General features: G+C 41.3%; 1 protein-coding gene across 1 annotated transcript in view; it reads left to right on the top strand.

The window, feature by feature from the left end:
* Rab22a (RAB22A, member RAS oncogene family) overlaps window positions 1-21,366 on the top strand; it is a 57,218-nt gene that overhangs the window by 30,333 nt on the left and 5,519 nt on the right. The window contains exons 3-6 of the mRNA XM_078051879.1: window positions 11,153-11,234; window positions 20,150-20,221; window positions 20,304-20,410; window positions 21,029-21,138. Of these exons, the coding sequence (XP_077908005.1) occupies window positions 11,153-11,234; window positions 20,150-20,221; window positions 20,304-20,410; window positions 21,029-21,138 (371 nt within the window). The remainder of the gene's footprint in view (window positions 1-11,152; window positions 11,235-20,149; window positions 20,222-20,303; window positions 20,411-21,028; window positions 21,139-21,366) is intronic.

Raw genomic sequence — 21,366 nt, 5'->3', positions numbered from 1 at the left:
GCAAGACCCTGTCTCTAAATAAAACATGAAAAAGGACTGGAGATGTCATTCAGTGGTTAGGCACCCCTGGGTTCAGTCCCCAATTCCCCCCCCCCAAAAAAAAAAAAAAAAAAAAAACCAGTCCTTGAAGTAACTTCACATCCTCCTCAGTTCACCCATATCACAGAGACTGGCACAAATCCATATAACCAAAACAGGCAAGATTTTTTTTTTTTAAGGCCCATTAGCCAAATATACAAACAACCTAAATGAACTAGATTTTACAAAGTGACAGCCATTCAGAAGAATTTCATGGCTTCTCTCAGCCTCTACTGACACAAGAAAGAATCCTCCCTGGATGGGAACACTCAGGCTATGCCTTCAGAGACAGGTAATTCTCCAAACAACCTCTCCACAGGGCTCCCTGCCTCTCCTGACCATGGGGCCACCACAGCCCAGGCCCAGGAACACAGGGGTAAAACCAGAGAGCCAAGATCCCTCAGCTCCTTGGCAAGGTTCTCATTCTTTCTACTGCTGCATTCATCTGCTGTCAAGCTCATCTGGTAACATGTCCAGAGTCAAGTCAGTAGAAAGTATCCAAATGGAAATACAAAGAGAAGAAAAAGATGTAAAATATAAAATAAAATCCCAAGAGCCTTGTATGTTGTCAAGCTCACATATACACACTAGGCTTCTAGAAGGAGAAAGGGAGTAGAAAAAACAAATCAAAAGGTAAAGTGACCATGTACAAATCCAAGAATATCTGCAGCCCCTAATCAGGATAAATACACAACAAACCACAGCGTCAGTATATTACAGTCTAACTACTGGGAACTAAAAATAAATAGCAAATCTTAAAAACAATCAAAAGAGGTGTGAAAAGCAGGTGATCTATAGAACAGTGATGAGAATCATCACTGACTTTTCAGCAGAAAAAGTGGAGGCCAGGGATAATTACATGTCATCTTTAGCATAGTATTTAAAACAAAAAACAAAAAAAAGCTGCCAACCAAAAATTCTCTATCCAGTAAAAATTTCCTTCAAAAATGAAGATATTCTCAGAAAGACAAAAGCTGAGAATTTGTCTATAATAGACCTGTATCCAATTCTAAAAAGAAATTCTTTAAAAAATTATTGGCTTGTAAAGCAAAGTAACAATTGTATTGTTGTATTTGTTACATGTGAAAAAGTTAAATGTAAAGCAACAAGAGCACAGTGGGTGGGAAGGGAATACATGGAATTAGACTGTCAGTTTCTTAGGTTTTTCATGAAATAGTATATTATTTGGAAGTAGACTAAAATTTAAAATCGCATATTATAATCTCCAGAGAAACCATTGAAAAAATAAACACAAAGAAATATAGCTAAAAATTCAATATGAAAGAGGTAGGCTACAAAAAAAAAGTAATTTATTCAAAAGATTGAACATGGGGCCCCGTGCATTTAAGAGGAGCAGAACAACAGATGGGAAACTTAAAACCCACCACAGGGCCAGGCACGCGGGGCGTGGTGGTGTAGCCCTTGCCTAGCACACACGGGACTTCATGTTCAATCCCCAGCACCATGAGAAAAGACGGAAGGACTGCCATATAAATAATTGCATCTACTGTCCTCTAATTTCTAGCGCTTATATTTTTTATAGATTCCATGGTTTGCTCAGGGATCAAGAATTAACTGGAAATGGGCAGGAGGGAACTTCCAGGGGTTATAGAAATGGTTTTGGTCATAATAACATGAGGATCTGAAATCTCAACTTATTGGCCCAAAAATCTATCTACACTCTGCATTTACGGTACAAATAAGGACCCATGATGGTGTTGGTCAGCTTCCCATCACTTTAACAAAATACTCAGAAATACTTAGAAAAGGATTATTTGGGCTCACAGTCTTGGAGATTCCCATCCATGATAAACGGGCTCTGTTGCGTCAGGCCTGTGGCAAAGTAGCACATCATGGGGGGAGTGAGTGGTCGAGCAAATCACTCACTTCATGGTTGGTAATCTAAAAGGGAGGGAAAGGGTCCCACAGTCCCCTCTGAGTGCATCCCCATTAACCCTACCTTTGGGCTTCACATCCTGAAAGTCCCCAGCACCTCCCAGTAGTACCACTCTGGGGACCCAACCTTTACCACATGGTCTTTGGGGGACAGTTGTGAAGTGTTTTGGTGAGAGAACTGAGGTAATTACAGAGAGGTTAATGGGCTTGACTGGTAGTATACAGCTGGTAGTGAAACTAATAAGCTGGGTTTTCTAACTCTGTGTTCTTAGCCAGTGTGTTATTATCTCATACTGTTTGGCCCAGTAATTCCACTTCCAGGACTGTACTGATAAGCGCCTGTACATTCCAAACACGGGGTAAAAATTGTACAAGGTTAATACTTGCAGTATCGCTGATCAGTAGGGATCTGATGATATAAATTATAGTGCAAGCCCTCAAGGTAATATAACAAAGGAAAAAATCCATCTGGAGAAACTCTGTATTCACATCAGATGATCTCTGAGGTATAGTGTTGAGTGAAAAAAAATCAAAGGCATGGAGTGTATATTACCATCTGTGTTTAGAAAAGATAAAGGAGGGCACAGGAGAAATTATGTGTACATGTGCTTTATAAACCCGAAATATTTCAGAAAGACCCTGATAAAATTCAAGTTTCCAAGAAGAGGAAGAGACTAACTGAAGGAATAGGAGGGAGACATTTTTAGTATATACCTATTTTGTGTATTTGGGATATTGAAGCAGATGAGTGTATTACCTCTTCAAAAAATTAAGTGGTACAGTTATAATTTGGAAACGATTGAAATAGTTCACTGCACATTGCCTGAGCTTACTCTCAGAAGCCTGCTTCAGTTGGCTCAGAATTCTTTCCCTCATCCCAGTCAAAATCCTGTGACTTCCATGTATCAGTCTCAAACTGTCCCTTTTGTTCCTTCCTGCCATTGAAGCCTACCCCATCTTTGTCCAGGATTCTTTCCACTTACGTTGCTTCCCTCCCATGCTGCCTTCCCAGTCCAACTCCCTCCATCTTGCCCTGCTCTTAAAATATATTCTCCAGTCCCTACCTACATCTGTGTTTCTGCTTCTGTCCTAAAAGGTCCTTAAAGACAAATTCCCCTTGCTCACCCACCAGTTATTATGGCCATGAGCTCTGGGAGAGTCACTTTCTAAAATTAGTCAAAGAGAAGCATCCCTTCCCTCACCTCTCTGTGGCCCACTTCACTTTTAGCTTTCTTTTCCAAAATATTGCATGTGAGTTGATTTTATATGGTACACAAATAAGTACTTATTATATATTGATCGTTAAGTTCTCTGCTTTGGTTCCTGATGTCACTCTGCCCTACCATCTGCACAGCCAACACCCTTCTGAACTTCCAGGTTCAGTTCAAAGTCCCTCTCGTCTCTGAAGCTTTTCTGGCATTTCTTCTTGCTGCTGTAACAAATCACAACAAACACTATGGCTTAAAAGAACACAGATTTATTCTTTTACAGTTCTGGAGGTCAAAGGTCCAGAATGTTTCACTGATTTAAAATGAAGGTGTTGGCCAAGCTGGTTCCTTCCAGAGGCTCTGATAGGAATCTATTTTATTTATTCCAGACAATACTTAACAATCCATATATAAAAAGTGCTTATCTGTGTACCATATAAAATCAACTCTATTACCTTTTTCAGCTTCTAGTGCCTGCCGTGGCCCCTTCTGCCCATCATTCACAGCCCATCATTCCCATCTCCATCCCCAAATTATCTTGTCCTCTGACTTCTTTTCCTGGTCCCTTTTGTTAAAGTTTTTAAAATTTCAAAAACCTTATGATGTCATCAGGCCTGCCTAGTAATCCAATATCCTTTCCCCATAACAAGGCTTATACCTTAGTCACATCTGACAAGTCCCTTTTGTCATCTGAGGTCGCCTATCACAGGTTCTGGGGTTAGGTTGTGGACCTGGAGTGGGAGTGGGGAATTATTCAGCCTCCCACACCTGGCATGCCACTCTCCTGTACACTTAGACTTGGCTTTGCCTTTCTGCTTTCAGTCTTTTTGTCCATTCTTCTGTCAACTCCCAGAATATTTTTGCCTTTATATCTCTTCACTTGACCAGCCCCTCTCAAGGGGTTATCAATCTCTCAAGGAGAGTAATGGGTCTTACTCTTCCTGAATGCCCAGTGTTCTGCCGTGTGTTCAGGGACATGTGAGATGGCCCTACAATACTGCTGTTCAGAATGCAGGCTGGGGGCCCAGCTGTCCGGCCTTGGACCCTAGCTGCTCCATGCACTGGCTCTGACTCTGAAGTGTCCTGTGCACACAGTGGTGATGGCTTGAGCCCAACCCAGAAATGGGCTTTAGATTAAACGGGGTCACGCACATGAAAGTTTGAGAAGAGTGCCTGCAGCAGTGAACTTCAAGGGAAGCAGCTGACTTTATCATTGTTGGTTTTATTATTCATCTGTGAAAGGGTTGTGTTTGTGAGTTATTCTTGACAAAATTAAGAAGGGGGAAGCTAAACTCTTTGTTGTTTAATTGTCTTCATGTTTATATATATATTTTCCTCAGTGTTGTTTTCCAAAAGTTTTTTGAATGTGTTATACCAAAGGGTTGAAAGTAATAAAGAATTTCCTTGGGGTAACCATGATCCTATACAAGTCTGTGCACTCCTCTGTTTAAGTAGGTAGCAACCATTTGAAGAAAGCCCTGTGCAGAGTGATGAGTTAACCCTTAGTTCTAGTCTCAGAGATGCTGGAGTTCCAAGAAAGGGTTACGATGTTTGTGACTATGGAATGCATCTGAGTAATTGAATTGATGGGTACTCAGAAGACGACTTCTCTTGGTTGTACCCTTGTATCCTGCTGAAACTTGTGAGCATCTGCCAAGTTCTTTGCACCATTCTAAACCTCCTTGAAGGTACCATGGTATCCCTGTTAGAAGAACTACTAGATTTCACATTTGTCTGGTCTTTTCATATCTCAATGTTGCTATTGCCCTGCCCTGCCCCGCCCCACCCCACCACAGGGTGGAAAGGGTTCTGGGGATTGAACCCAAACCCTTGGGTTCAATCTACCACTGAGCCACATCTTCAGCCCTTTTTACTTTTTTATTTTGAGACAGGGTCTCTCTAAGTTGCTTATGGCCTTGCTAAGTTGCTGAAGCTGGCCTCAAGTTTGTGATCCTCCTGCCTCAGCCTCCTGAGCCATGCACCACCACATCCAGCACTGTTTGGTGTGTGTGTGTGTGTGTGTGTATGAGAGAGATTCACGGATTGTGTGAGATATAAAGTGTTCAGAAATTTTTGTCTTTTGTTAATTGGTCATCCTCAAAACAATACCTACCATTATAGGGACAACAGAATCCCATATGCCATTCAAAGAAAGCAGCTCATAATTGAGAAAAGTTCTGGAATGTGATATTGTCGCATATCTATGTTTAAGGAGAACCAAACAAGTTGGTGCTGATAAAGAAATTTTTGAAATGCCTTGTAGCAAGTATTTTCATTGGGAACACGTACTCTGACCAAAGATCATGACTACTTGGTGTACATGAGAATCATATTTTTAGAATGTCATGAAAAATGGAGAAGTCTATGAAAGGCAGTCTAGCTTTAGGAAATAATGCTAGTAGGGATTTTAGATTAAAGAGCTAATAAGATCTGCCTAGGCAGACTGAAGAGAGACAGTTTAGTAGTGAAAAATAAGGTTATCAGACAAGTAAATGGCAGGCTGGAAAATAAAAATGTATCATTTGAATGGCAGGGAGCCATTGCCTGATTTTCAGAAAGCAAGGTATTAAAGTTATCATGCCCTTTGCATCATTTAACTTGAACGTTAAAGGAGTGATCTGAAGTTTGACCAACAATGGGAGGAAAAAATTGTCATAGTCCTGCACAAAGATTAAGGACCAGCTTTTTAATTTATTTCAGAGGTTGAGGTTCAAATGTAAATGAAATATAAAATGAAGAACCAGGCAGCTCTACTAAAAAATTGAATGCAAGTAACAAAGAATAGTTACAGACTAGTTTCTGATCTGTGGAAGGCAGACATACTTCAACCATTGAGAACTTGAGATTTAGACAGTTTGGGGGCTGGATGAAGATAAACCCAGCTTGGCCACATTGAGTATGGTGAAGTACCTGTGCTGTGTAGTTAAAGTAAAGTAAATCAGATGGGGAGAGTACCATCCTCCACAGATGAGACTGAAGCTATAACAAGAGATTTCATGGCTGAGCCAGGCAGGAGTTCTGCCCTGCGGCTACCCCAGAGCTCAGTGGCCTCCACCCAGAGACAACAGGCAACACCCTCTCCAGGAAACACCCTCTCCAGGAAACACAGAAGATATCTCCCAGGGGCTTGGGAGGCTGAGGCAGGAGGATCTCGAGTTCAAAGCCAGCCTCAGTAATGGCAAGATGCTAAGCAACTCTGAGACCCTGTCTCTAAAAAAAAATACAAAAATGAGGACTGGGGATGTGGCTTAGTGGTCGAGTGCCCCTGAGCTCAATTAAAAAAAAAAAAAAAAAAAACTCAAAAGCTGAAAAGGAGGAGATGACTCTTACAGATGTGATAGGTCAAGATTTCAGTTTTTTTTTTTAATTGGTGCATAAAAATCTTATAGAATAGTGGCTTTGTGTCATATTTCTATGTGCATGTGACATAATTGGATCCATTGCACTCCCAGTTCCTCCTTACTGTCTCCTCCTCCCTCTCCCTGCTACCCTTCTTCTACCAAGTAGTCTTCCTTCTACTTTTATGACATCTGTCTTTTTTTTTTTTCTTTTTTCCTTTTTTCCCCTCTGGCTTTCACATATGAGAGAAAACATTGAATTTTTGTCTCTCTGAGTCTGGCTTATTTCACCTTAATGTGATATTCTCCGGTTCCATCCATTTTCCATAAAATGCCATAATTTCATTCTTTACAGCTGAATAAAGCTCCATTGTCTATATGTACCATCTTTTCTCTACCCGGTTACCTGTTAATGGGTACCGGACTGATTCCTTAACTTGGCAGTTATGAATTGTGCTGCAGTAAACCTGAGTATGCACAGATGTCTAAAGTATGCTAATTTTAATTCTGAACAAATACTGAGTCGTGGTATGTCACGTGGTACTTCTATTTAGTTTTTGAAGATTTCAGTCTCTTAAAAGTCTATAGTCATGCCTGTTGCTATGAGGAAACAAGTGCAGCCCGAGAGGAAGGTAAGAGAGGTGTAGCCCTCTAGTCCTGGCCACCTGAGATGGGGCTGGCACCAGGAAGCAGCTCCTGATAGAACATGTGAGTGAGCAGCAGAGGCTCCTGTGATGTGCCCTGGCTCCTTCCTCAGTGGAATTCCAGAGGTCAGAGTGATGGAGGGACATAATGGAGTCTACTTACTGCTTGTTAGCTCGAGTAGGGAGAGGTTGAAGCTGGTGGCTGAGCAGGATAAGGCAGCAGGATGCTGGATGTAGCATAGCCAGCCCGCCCTAGTTGAGCCACTTTCCTCAGGCCCTAAATGCCACAACCTTGGTACAGGTGAAGACCCAAGTCTCCTCTAATCTTGACTCTTTACCTATACCTGAGTGGTACTTGTCTCGTTGTGCTTCAGGAAGTATTGGGATTATAGTAGCTTGTGGGCAGTGTAAGTTAGAGTTCTAGGATAGCAAGGGGGAGAGCAGTGAGGGAGATGCCCCTGTTCCATAAGAGGAGCCACGGCAAGGTCCTTCGGTTCTTAATAGTGAGTTAGACATTGAACAGGTTAATTTTTTTAAAAAGAAAACGAACAAGCTAATGAGACATTATAGTCAGTACTCTGAAGATGAAATGACTATATTTATATAATAATGATGTGTTGGGAAACAGGCAGCTAGAAGGCTGCCCGGTTTGGGTGGGTGGCCTAGGTTTCTGAGGTCATTGACATTTGAGCAGAGACCTTGGGAATGAGGAGCATCTGGCCAGGGGAGAACCCATGGGAGAGCATCCAAAGAAGAGGGGCTGTTGTGGAGGGTAAAGCCAGGTTTGAGACTGGGGAGGGGAGGCCCACCTGATAACTGCGGGGGCCCAAGCCCACTATGCCAGGATGGGGAACTAGGGCAGCAGTGATGAACAAACCAAGAGAGAAGCACCTCTGACTCGGCCAGGGTCAGAAGAGGGGAGCACTCAGCCAGCAGAGTTTCACCTGTTCTTGACCTAGGAATGTTGACGTGGGAGCTTTAGGAAACCATATTCCTTAATCTTTATTTTTAGAAAAAGCTGGAATGTGCTTGTACCTGAAGAGGAGGATAGTGGGAAATGGCAAAGCTGTCAGCAGACATAAGAATGTGATATACACATGCACAAGGCCCTCTTGGGTTCAATGACCAACACCACCAAGAAAAAAAAAAAGAGTATGTTATAATTGCTGTATGCAACGGGAGAAGGCCTAAAAGGCACCATGTGACACAGGGTGAAATCTCCATGCTGACCCACAAGGACTGTGATTCTCCTCCAGCAAGGGAGGCACCCTGCCACTTGACAGAAGTCGTAGACAGAGAGGTTGGTAGGGCTTTTCTGCATAGTTGAATCAAGATGCACAGGATTACTAAAGAACTGGGAGTGTGGGTGAGTGGTGCCAGTGAGAAGAAGATGGGAAGCCGACAGAGAAGTGGGCAAAGACTTAAGAAGACAGCTGTGAACACAAGAAGGCCTGAGAGAAGCCTGGAAGCAGGCGTGGCAGGTGCGAGGCAGGAGTGCTGAAGGGTCCAGAGTCAGAGAGGGTTTAACTCTTCAGATACTTTGATTACCTCAGAAATGCTGTTTTGTCTGGATCCTGGTTCAGTGATAAGTCTGCTTTCATTAAAAGGAAATGGTTGGCAGGCAGGATGAGCTCCAGCGAGTTCTGAACCTGTGGTGAAACATTGTCTTTTACTTACCGCCTCTGCCATTGCCAGCTTTTGATCTACGTGAAGCACACTTCTCTTGTCCTTTGAGCAGTCAGAATGGATGTATTAGTTGCCATAGTTCTGTGAACAGGCTTCTGTTGGGTGCCTCTGGTCACTCTTCAGTGTTACACCACAGCCATAATTGATGGACAGTTGAGTTGCAAGCTTTTAGGACTAATTGCAAACCAAACTAAAACATTTTCTGGAACCACGTTTAAATAATAATGATAATACCTTGTATAGATATAGTGCTTTACAATTTACAAAACACTTTCACATACATCAGCTTATTTAATCTTCACAATAAACAATGCTTTTTGAATACTTAGATCTTTCCTAAGTGAGAAATCACTTTGCACATCCTGATTTAATTAGAGTGAGTCACCAGAAGTTGTTGGTACAATAACCATCTCTTAAGTATCTTCTATGTACAAAGTACTTCACTAAGGATACCAAGGGGTAAACTTTCAGCAAATAAATATCTAATAAAAAGTACCTGTCCAATAAATGTGATTTTTGCCTCCTGATTCACTCACTCCTTATAGTCACTCCTTTGGAGGCTGCTTACCATGCCATAAATGCATGAAAATATTGCCAGAAACTCCTTATATCATATTTGAAAGCTTTAAAACTAAGGATTTTAGTACTCATCTGGTACTCATCTAAGCTCAGTGATTCTTCCAAAAGTCATTCTATTTCAACTTTCAGTTTCTTGAAGATTATCCATTACTTAAATCTCTACAAAAACATTTGAAGCTCCCAGCATGTTTGAAGATGCTTGACCATTGAGTTCATTGTCTTGCTTGGAGTGATTAGGTTTGATTCAAGAGTACAACTTTGCTCTTGCCCCCAGCAAGCTTATTATCACTAGAAAAGAAGAAAGACGTGGTCATTGTGTTAGATTTTCCTCACTGTGGCCAAAATACGCTACAGGAACAACTTAGAAGAGGAAGAGTTTATTTTGGCTCACAGTTTCAGAGGTTCAGTCCATGGTCATTTATCTCCATTACTCTGGGCCCAAGGTGAGATAGAAGATCATGGCAAAGAGTGTAGCAGGGGAAAGCTGCTCCTTATGTGGCAGCCAGGAAGCAGAGAGTGAATGGGAGGAGCCAGGAACAAAATACAAAATCTCCCAAGGCATGCTCCCAGTGACCCACTTCCTCCAGCCACACTCCACCTGCCTACAAATTGCTACCCAGTAATCCCTTCATATTTTCAGTACATCAAATGGGTCAGTCTGTTGAGTAGGTTATGGCTATCATTTCAACTCCTGCTTTAGTGCAGGAACTTTTCAGGGATACATCATACTTAAAACAGTCATCTCTAGGTTCTGTAAATCAGACTGGGATGCTATAAGGGGCTTGGAAGACAGGACTTCCTGGGAGGCTGCCCTCTAGGTGAAGTGGAGGGCAAAAGATAGTATTAGTCAGGCCCACTCACAGGGCAGGACTCCTGAACCTGTGACCCCAGGCCTCCGGAGTGTCCAAGCACTTGCTTTGGGCTACCATGGCTCTTCAGAAAAGAAAGGCTTTGCATCTTATCTTACTCCAGATACTCCAAAAGTGCAGGATCCCCAAAATAATAAGAGTCCCTGCCTTCAGAGCCCCTTGGACAGAGTGCCTTCCTCAGCACAAACAGTATGATCTACAAACTGATTCCTTCCTGCACCAAGAGTTGGTTGAAACTTGTGGGCTACTGTGGCATCTCAGCTGAGAAGCCTGTTGTGCTATTGACACCCAGGTGTCATAAGGGATGCTGAAGGTGAATCAGATCGCCTTGGCAACAACTGTTGTTTCTTCAATCCTCTTTCAACTCCTTGTTTGGCTTCTTAATTTTATTAACTTCAACATTATAGTAGTTCTCACTCAGTAGTTTATGTGAGCGTGTAGTTTGGGATTTGGGGCAGGACAAACCCAAGTGTCCTTTTTGTTTTTTCTTTTCTTTTTTTTTTTTAACTCATTTCCTGGACATACTGGTTTTTAGAAAGTTTTCTTATGGTAACATCTTGAATAACATTTTCTCTGTTTTGCAAGGGAGACTAATGATCTGGAGCTTAAGCAATCAAAAGTCTTAAGAACTCTTCCTTCTTGGTGTTGGGCAGAAGTGCCTAATACTTTATTTTATTTGGGCAGAGAATATGCAGCCAGCATCTGAACATCCCATAAATACTTGGGAGAGGAACACAATTAGGATATAGTGTAGAGCTGGGAGTTGGAGCTTTAAGTCTAAGTGATGTTTCCAACTGGGGCTGGAAACGTGCTTTAAATAATTGTATTCTGATCATTTAGGTCTCTCTTTATAGGGCATCTTTTATGACCAAGACTGTCCAGTACCAAAATGAGCTACATAAATTCCTAATCTGGGATACAGCTGGACAAGAACGAGTAAGTCACTCTTTAATTTACTATGTGTTTTTCTGAGGCCCAAACCAAATTAGAGCACCAACTAAACTGTCACCGTTCCTGTCATTTCACGTTACTCACTTCTCTTCTATGCGCCAGAGACACATTTATTTCCATTTGTGGAGGCCAGCCTTTTTCTTTTCAATTAGAGTCACAAAGTCCGCTGATGGAGAAAGTGATAATGGGCACTGAGGGCATTTTTATATTTTTTAGTGTCTTAAAGTAAATGCTGACTAACAGGCTGATAAAATCCCACTTGAGCATTGTGTGTAATTTGGGGCTCCATCCTCTAGTAGAGATGTAAAAGAATTAGTGGTAGAAAGGGAGAGTTAAGCACAACTCATTTATAGCTGCCTTTTAAAAAGCTAAAGAGGGAACTTTACAGCATATAAAGTTTGAGATTTAAGTGAAATGGATGAGCTAACACAGTGCCTTGCAGTAGGTACTTAATAAAATCCTGGTAATAAAATTGGCCACAGTAGTTATCTGCCTAAGGAAGAGCCTAAACCAAACTGGGGCCAGCCACAGCAGCACAGGGCCAGGTGGGATTTGGGGAAGCCCACCAAGTCAGAAGAGGGTGGGAATGGGGCAGGCACAGGTACTATCTATCTCCCCTCCCCTCCGGGTACTGACTTCAGTTTGTTGTCATGGTGCCTGTGTCTGCCCCATTATTCAGCAGACGTTTAATTTTGTTTTCAAACAGTACTATCAAACCTGCATCAGATGGATGCACAGTGCTATCTTAAGCTCTTAGAAGTACACCAGAAGTAATCAGGAAAAATAGTGTGTCATCACCGTCTTATCTAAGATACTGTGTATGGCATAAAATCTGACAAGAATCATCGCAAACAAATGGAGGAAAACAAAACAAGCCATTACCGTTGTCCTAGATGTAGACACTATACATTTGTACAGATTTAATGTTTTAAGTTCACTTTGTTTGGTTTCTTCTGTTTTTAATGCTGGATGTCTTGCTACCATCCAATTACTCATCTGAGATGTGTCTGCTTATGGTTTTCTTTTCCCCTCTCCTGTTATGCTGGTATTGTGCATCTAGAATGAGACATTTAAAACAGCTAGACCTTTGCTAACCATCACTCTTCTGTCCTTCAGAAGTGGTTCTTACCACAGAGTCTGCCCGCATTTATCTATACACACAGCCATGGGATTTGTCCTATCAGCCCCAAACTGGTGGGGCTCTTCCTACCAATAAAACACACTCCCTTCCACTGGATCCTCAGGTTCAGCTACCCCTCACAAAGCCATCATCATAAAGAACCCTGCTATAGTACAGATCCCATTATGCTCTCTTCAGAGCCTGTCCTGGTATACACGATGATGTATAGCATCTCTTTTTTTCTGGAACATGAAAAAAGAAATAACCCAAGGGCACATGGCTCTCCCTTTCTGCTGGCATGATTGCAGGGGTCTTTGAAGTTTTGTAATTAGCCAGCTTGCCTGCCTTTTGTGTGCCTCCTTCTCATTAGATCTTCAACAGGAATAGCTGCTCTCAGATGTGAACCTGCCTCCACTACGCAGAGTACCTCATGCAGCCCAGAGCTGGAGAGGAGGTGTTCATGAGGAAGCGACCAAAAGAGGAGAACCCCCAGGGAGCACTGGCAAAAGCACATGTCCATGGTTGCCAGATTGCAGAGCTTAAGAAAAAGCTAAACATGGGACATATCATCAAAGTACTATCAGGACGTAGCCGTGAGCCTGGTCAAGGACCGACTGACTGTCCTGGGAAGGCCTTCTGGTCCCTGAATATACCAGCCACTGCCAGACTCTCTATCTCTTCCACCAACCTGGCCTCTAGCACTGAACTGCTTATAGTTTTCCAACATGCCATCCTGTTTATATCCTCTTACCCTTCTTCTTAGATTTTGTCTGGAAAACTTTCTTCGGCCTTCAGAACCCACCTCTGATGTCATTTGACTAAAGGAGGCTTTCCTAAGCACCCCTGGTGGTCTCGAATGAGTAACCACTTTGCCATATCCCATTTTTGCTCAAACCCAAATCTGGATGTTATCTTGGACTCCTCGCCAGCTCCCCACACTGCTCTAGGAGCATGTGCTGACAGTTCCCTTGTCTAAATAACTTTCTTCATTTCTACTCTCATCACCCTGCTCTTAGACACCTTCTACTCTGACTTGAGTATTCCATAGTCTTCTAACTGGTCTCCCTGCTTTCCTCCAGTCCAGACCTGACCCATGCCACTTCTCACAGGACCTAGAGTCCTTTAGAAATGAAATCGGACTCTCGTATTTTCCTGCTAATACCCTTCAGCAGCCGATTATTGCTCCTTTCCTCTGCCCACATGCCCTGCTCCTCCAATCTGCTTAGTGTCCTTCCAGCCCATCCTCCTCCTCTCCCACTGAATTCCAGCCTACTGCCCTTCGTTAGGTCCTTGAGCACCCGATGTCATCAGGCCTTCATGTACATTGGTCCTTCTTACTGGAATTCTCTCTCTCCTCTGCCAATAGGCTCCCTTTACGAGCTCTTGATCTCAGGTTAAATGTCATACCCTTAGAATTTTCCCTGAATCCACCCCTTCACCCCTTGCACCTAAGCACAGCTCCCATTCATTTCCCATTATTGCCAGTATTCATTTTCCTCAAGACATTTGTTAAAAGTTGTAGTTCAATGTCTGTCTGTCAGTCTAGCTTTTATTGACAGTCTCTCCCTGCAAACAGAGCTGAGAGCACAGTGTCTTGCTTGTCCTGTATTCCCAGCCTCCATCCAGGGCCTGATGTAGAGCTCATGTGCAGAGCCTGGTTGGACGGAGCAGCAGATGAACTCTTACATCCTGAGCAGGCTTCAGTTGCCCTCATCCATGCCATCAGTACCTGTTCCTTACTGTCATGTCTTCCATTGGACAGTGAGCTCCTTGGAAGCAGGACAGTCCTCATGTCTCTGCTCTCAGCTCCTAGCACATGGTGTTGGTGACAATAAACGTCAGCTGCTTGCTAACCCTCCTTAGGCACACACAGATAAGGACAGACCTTCTACTACTTTCACCATGTGAGTAGTGCATGCCTGGAATGATGCTTTTTCTGGTGTTTGCATGTGTATTGTTTGGTTCACTATAGTTTAAAGATTCTCAATGGAAACAAAAATGGTTATAAAATGAAAACTTTCTGATCAACTAACTAATTGTATAGCCTCCCCATTTGAGTCTAGCATCTATCCTGTTGCCACACATTTTGACAGTGTGTTGTCTTTCTGTTGGTCAGGTTAGGGATGATTACAAAGTGATTAAACTGGTGAACGTTATTTTGGAGAATTTTTCAAAATGTTGTATGAATCCTTGACCATTGGGATCTTGTTAAATGAAGAGAAAAATACCTGTCAGGTTGCTGGTATAGCACTTCAGATGACAGTGAGTTCAGAGGGACTTACAGACAATTCTTGGAGGCCACAAATATCTTGTAAAACTTACTATTTTTATAAGACTGTGTGATCAAATATGAAATGAAGGATATCATATTGTGCTAGCATATAGTTTTATCAGAACAGTCATAACCAAATTATCAGTTAACTGTGATTCAGTGTTCATCCAAAAAACTCAGCTCCTGACTGTTAAAATATGGCTACAGCTCAGTGGCAGAGCACCTGCTTAGCATGTGTGAGGCTCTGGGCTCATTTGTCAGCACCACATTTAAGCATATAAGTAAAGGTCCATCAATAACTAATAAAAATATTTTTAAAAATAAGGCAAATATTTTTTACCAGGTAAAATGAGACTTATTTTCCTAAATTTAAACTTACTTCCTCAAGATGACCTCTGTGAGTCCTTTTTGTCCCTGTTATTTGCAAACTGAGTGAATTCATTTTGTCACATTTTCCCACCAATTATCCTTCACTAACAAAGACTCCTGTAGTAGTGTGGAGATAAACACAGCACATGAGCACCATGAGTGCATCCCATTATTACACCATCAGTGTAGAAAAACACTTCAAATGCTTTCCATCTGCATGTGATGATGTAGAAGAAAGCTGTTTAGCAGAATCTAGCATCATCCAGATCCTAAACATTTACATCCTTACTTGTTGTGGTTCTCCTGATGGCTTTTTCCACGGGTCAGAACACCAGGAAAGCACACAGTTATTATCACCATAGTCTTGTAAGGAATTGTTCTTATGTTAAAAGTCAGGAACTTAATGACTTAGGGTCATCTAGAACCCGAGTAAAAGACTATGGCCTATGGGCCAAATCCAACCTGTTGCCTGTTTTTGTAAGTAAACTTTTTATTGGAATGTAACCATGCTGGTTTCCATGGCTGTTTTCATTCTATGGTAATAGAGATTAGTGTTGTGACAAAACTCAAATGGTCCACAAAGCTGTAATATTCTTGGCCCTTGCCTTAAAAAAAGTTTGCTATCTCCTGATTTAGAGCCACATTTGGAGCACAGATGTGCTGATGTCTTTTGAGTTTCATTATGTGCTTCCATCTTTTTTCTTTACACCAAAATGATATGGAAAGAGTTTCAACATGACAGAAGAGTACCCTATAATAGACTAACCTTCCCAGATACAACAATTTATATACAAACTCTGGATAAAACTTTTAAAATGTATTGCAGAGCAACCAGATGCAGCCAGGGACTGAACACAAGAGCTATGATGGACATGGTCCACATTGTCACAGCTTTTCCTAGTTAAGACTCCTCAGACCATATGGCAACTAGCACTCAAGCAGAAAGCCTGTCTTTTTAGCTTATGACACCTGTGAGTAGTGTTGAGGACTGCAAGAACAGCTGGGAAAAGAGGATACAAATCCCAAAAAAATGATCCCAGCAAGGAGGGAAACCCCAAAGTCTGTTTATAAGTTTTCCTCAAGTCTTTGGTTGACCACCCAAGTTGTGAATATACAGAGGAGACATTACCAAACCCAGAAGAGACCAACAGCTAAAAGAGTGACTAGAACAGAGCAGAGACTGCCATTACAGCAGAGCTGCAGTCTGGAGTTTGAACCCAGTTCTGCCATGTTAGAGGGGAGGGGTAAACACCTCGGGCATCCCATTGAAACTTCCGAAGGGCAGTGCCTCAGCAGTGGAGAACAGGTCCTGCAACTAAGGGGGACCTTGATGGCCTTACACAAAGTTAAGGTGGCCTGTCTCACAGTGGCTAGCCGGTAATTTAACACTCTGCAAAGAAGAAAACAAAAACTAGTTTTCTTAAGTGTATCATCCATGCTGTCCAGTATACAGTCAGAATGATTATACATACAGAGAAGAAGGAGAAGAGGACACAGGGAGGAAAACAACTCCCCACCCATTATTAGGATTTGCAGATATAGAATTTAAAGCACACATTTTAAGTATGTTCAAAGATTTAAAGAAAAGTAGTCTTAACTACTTAACTGCAGAATAGAATCTCACTCTTAATGAAAAAGAATCAAATGGGAATGCTAAATCTGAAAGCTACATTTCATTTTTATTTAAGGTGAAGAATTCACTGGATAAGTGATAGAACAAATTAATCAGAGGAACAGAGTAGAAAAAGGTGAACAATACTTATTGAGACAAATTCAAATAGCCTAACATAGGTATAATCGAGACCCAGAAGAAGCAAAGAAAGAGAGAGGTTCGGGGGAAAAGAGACTCCAAAAAGAATGCCTAAAATATTCCCAGATCCAGTGAAACCCCATCTCACAAAACCAAGAAGTTCAGCAAACATGTAGTACAACAGAAAACCACATTTAGATACATACATCATGAATCAAACTGCTGAAACCAGAAATAGAATCTCAAAAGCAGCCACAGATGAAAGATACATTATATATGAGGGAACAGTTTGAATGATGGCTGTCTTCTTACGGAAACAGTGATGACCAGAAGTCGGTGGGACAGTATCTCTACCATGCCAAAAATACCTGTCAAATATGAAGTCAAAATAGGATGCTATTAGAAAAGCAAAAACAATTCAGCAGCAGTTCACAGAAAGTTTTTCAGGCTAAAGTGAAATGACTTTGGTAAATAACTGGTAAATAAGATCCACAGGAAGAAATAAGCAGCCTTGGGATATAGTAAATATGAGAATCTCTCATTGTTTCTTCTCAACTTTAAAAGAAAACTGGCCATTTAGTTTAAAAATTATGATATTGGATTGTGGAATTTATAGTGTAGATAGATTTTAAATATTTGACAACAGCGCAAAGAACGTGGGATAAAAAGCATTCGATGCTTGGATGGTTCTTACATTTTATATGAAGTGATAACATTTTAAACTCTTAAGTACACTAGAAAAAAATGTATATTGTGGTTACAAGAACAGCCACTTAAAAAGTGATGTAAGATAATATCACTGCATCCAATCCAAAGAGAAGAGTAAAGGAAGGACAAAGGAATTTAGAAAGAAATGGAACACACATAAAAAAAAGCAGTGGACCGAGACCCAAGCACATCAGTAGGTGCATTGAACGTAAAGGACCATTGCACTTGGAAGGCAGAGGTGGGCAGATGTGCCGAAAGGCAGGACCGGACTGTGTGCTGGTTAAAGATTGTTCATAAATACAAAGAAAGGTTGAAAACAAGAGAATGGAAATGATATTCTATGCAAATCATAGACAGAAGACAGCTACTGTGCTCAAGTTCATAGTAGGAAGTAGGCTCAGAGACAAAGATTATGTCAAGGTTAAACAGGGACATTAAATTTCACGTTTGCTATCCTGGTGGATAGCTTCTTTTTTATATATATATATTTATTTTTTTAGTTCTCGGACACAACATCTTTATTTTTTATTTTTATGTGGTGCTAAGGATCGAACCCAGCACCCCGCGCATGCCAGGCGAGCGCGCTACCGCTTGAGCCACATGCCCAGCCCCGTGGTGGATAGTTTCTATGGATGTGTACGTCCATCATTTATCAGTTGCACAGCTAAGGTCTTTGCTTTACTCATGTGAATTTTACCTTACAGTTTTGAACAAAGAAAAAGAAAGAACCCTGTAAAGGATGTTGCCAACATAAGCATATCAGAAATGAAAATTAATACCATAACCCTTTCTTCCACCTGTGTGCTATGTATGCTGTGGAAGTCAGTCCGACATTTAAAATTTTTTTTACCTAATGTAGTTTCTTCCCCTCCCCGTCATGTGTGGTCCTAGGAATTGAACCCAGGAACACTCTACCATGAGCTACACCACAGCCCTTTTTATTTTTCATTTTGAGTCAGGATCTCACTCAGTTGCCAAGACCGGCCTTGAACTTTGTGATCCTCCTGCCTCAGCCTCCCAAGTAGCTGGAATGACAGGTGTGGCCATTGCACACAGATAGAGTTCCTTTTTCTGCATTGTTTTCTTAACTTACAACTTTTATTTTTGTTTTCTTCTAAAACTTACCATTTTGTTGGAAGTAGGCTTTCACCCAGGCAGACCTTTTACTCACAGAGATTAGTGAACATTTCTGTCTGTGGACATACAGATCTGGCATTTAGTTTGACATCCCCACGTTACAGTTCTTCATTTGCTCACCAGTTCTTGATTACCTCAGGTGCTAGGCCCTGAGATGAAATGGAATGCAAAACACTGATGCTATCTTCCCTCGTGGAGCTTATAGTCATATTTTTCTCTTTCTTTTGTAAAACTCAAAGTAACATGAAAGTTTAAAAGCAAAAAGATTATGGGCTGGGTTTGTGGCTCATCGGCAGAGGGCTCGCCTAGCACATGCAAGGCGCTGGGTTCCATCCTCAGCACCACATGAAAATAAATAAATAAAATAAAGGTGTTGTGTCCAACTACAACTAAGGGGAAAAATTTTTTTTTTAAAAAGCCAAAAAATTAATCTAACTGATAGGAAGTTAGAGTCCAGACTGTCACTGTGGCCCAAGTAACTGAGGCAGGAGGATCACACATTGGAGGCCAGCCTCAGCAACTTAGCAAGACTCTGTCTCAAAAAATAAAAAAAGGGGTAAGGATATAGCTCAGTGGTTGAGCACCCTTGGTTCAAAACCCAGGGTCACAAGAAAAGAAGTTGCAATGTGCACAGTTCTGTGTGTATGCTGTGTATGCACCAGTGCTCCCCCATGAAGGCATTCCTGTCATATTTGGTATAAGCTGCCAGAAACAGCAGGATACAGTACACAACATGACATCATACAGTTCAGCCTTCAAAGTTGAAGTATGAAGGTAAAAGTCTAGTCTGTTAACTTTGGCCTCACATTCTGTGGATGATGCTTTCACGAGGACATTTGCTCAGGAACCAGATTTTGACTGGGGAAAGTGTTTCATGTTTCCTGTTTGGCATTCATCAAAAAAAGGGCTCACTAAACCACCATAGCTATGGAAGTGGTTACTCCTCCTCATTTCTTCTCATCCTTATTGTGCTCAGTGGAGGGGAGGTGGAAATGAAATGAGACATGTACCCTGCATTTGGGAATCGCCACATGGATTAAGATATCAAGAAAGCATGTTGCAGACTCATTCGAGTAGTGAATTTAAATGTGTAACCTTGTCTAGGACAATCAGCATCTGGATTACAGGGTGATCTCTGAGACACTCCAATGCAGCACTTCTCTGGAGAACTGTTCACAGCATTATTTTTATCTCCCTGATAGTTTGGAAAGCCAAAGTTTAAAGGACTATTGAACAAATGAATTTGGGAATTACAACATTGAGTTCAATTAAAAAGCCTTTTTAGCTGAATCAATTGTTTATAGCACCATATTTAATTCCTATAAAACTGTATTCTAAACTATCTTCTAAGAGACATTTCAGTGATAACATTAAAAGTTTTCGCCTTTGGTAATTACTGGTTCATTTGCTTTAAAACATGATGTCATCTTTGGCTTCAGAGAAAGATTACCTTTTGTACAGGGATAATGGACTTTGAAGTCTAATTTTAAAAAAATATATATTTAACCAGTTTTTCCAATGTTGTTGTTTATTTCCCTCTGCAGTTTCGTGCCTTAGCACCAATGTACTATCGAGGCTCAGCTGCAGCTATAATCGTTTACGATATCACAAAAGAAGTAAGACCATATTCAGTTTTTCTTAGAATATTTTGGAGATTCTTAGTTGCTTAGATCTCCAGTTTCTTCCTTTGTATTACAGGAGACATTTTCAACATTGAAGAACTGGGTAAAAGAGCTTCGACAGCATGGCCCACCTAATATTGTAGTTGCCATTGCAGGAAATAAGTGTGATCTTATCGATGTCAGGTAAGTTATTAGACAAAGAGATTGCACTGCTGATTATGTGTTCCTGTTCTTAATGAGCAATATCCAGTGTAAAAATCTTGGTGTGTGTGTTTTTTTGTTTTTTTTAAATCTTTGACAGTGAAAAATTTCTTTTTGTTATATGGTCTGAGTCCTGAAATTTCAAACTAAAATTATAATTTCAGGCATTTGGAGCAAATCATATTATGTCTATAGACAGGTGTGTAATTTACTTGAACATTGGTCACATCACAGTTGGCATTATCTGAGATCAGTGCAGCCCCCAGGCTCTTGTGTTACAGAACTGAATAAGGAAAGCACATTTATTAGAATTTTCTCTCTACTGTTTCCATAATTCCCAAGGCAGGGGTTTTTTATTTTTATTTTGGGGGTGGGAGTAGAAAACCTTTCCCTAATCATTCCATTAGCTATGTTGTTAGTGGTGCTGGGTTTTGTTTGTTTAAACACAGAAGTGGTATAATTGGGAAGACTGAGTGTTGGGGTTCACAGAGCCATTCAGAACACCCTCTGTCATCAGTAATCTGGTTAATTACTGGGTAGGTGGGGGTAACATAAGCTCTTAATGGGTAGAAGTTCTGATTTGCAATTGTTGCCTTACAGAGAAGTCATGGAGAGAGATGCTAAGGACTACGCTGACTCCATTCATGCGATTTTTGTAGAGACCAGCGCAAAAAATGCGATAAACATAAATGAGCTCTTTATAGAAATTAGTGAGTATCTCTGTGCTTATGGGTTTACTCTGTGCAGAACAACTTCAGAAAGAATTATCTTCCTGGTTAGAATTCCCATCGTATTTTGAGTAGTCTAGTCTCTGGTGCTGTCGTCAGTGAAATGAGATTTGAGAGTACAAGAGGAACGGCCAGCTTTTCTCTCAAGGTGTGATTGCTGGAGAGCTGCTGCCTAATGACTGTGGCTCTTCTGGAAATAATGTTGCTACT

Source organism: Ictidomys tridecemlineatus, chromosome 5 (genome assembly GCF_052094955.1).
Source record: "Ictidomys tridecemlineatus isolate mIctTri1 chromosome 5, mIctTri1.hap1, whole genome shotgun sequence".
Classification (NCBI taxonomy): Eukaryota; Metazoa; Chordata; class Mammalia; order Rodentia; family Sciuridae; genus Ictidomys; species Ictidomys tridecemlineatus.
This window is presented reverse-complemented; position numbering and strand designations above follow the sequence as displayed.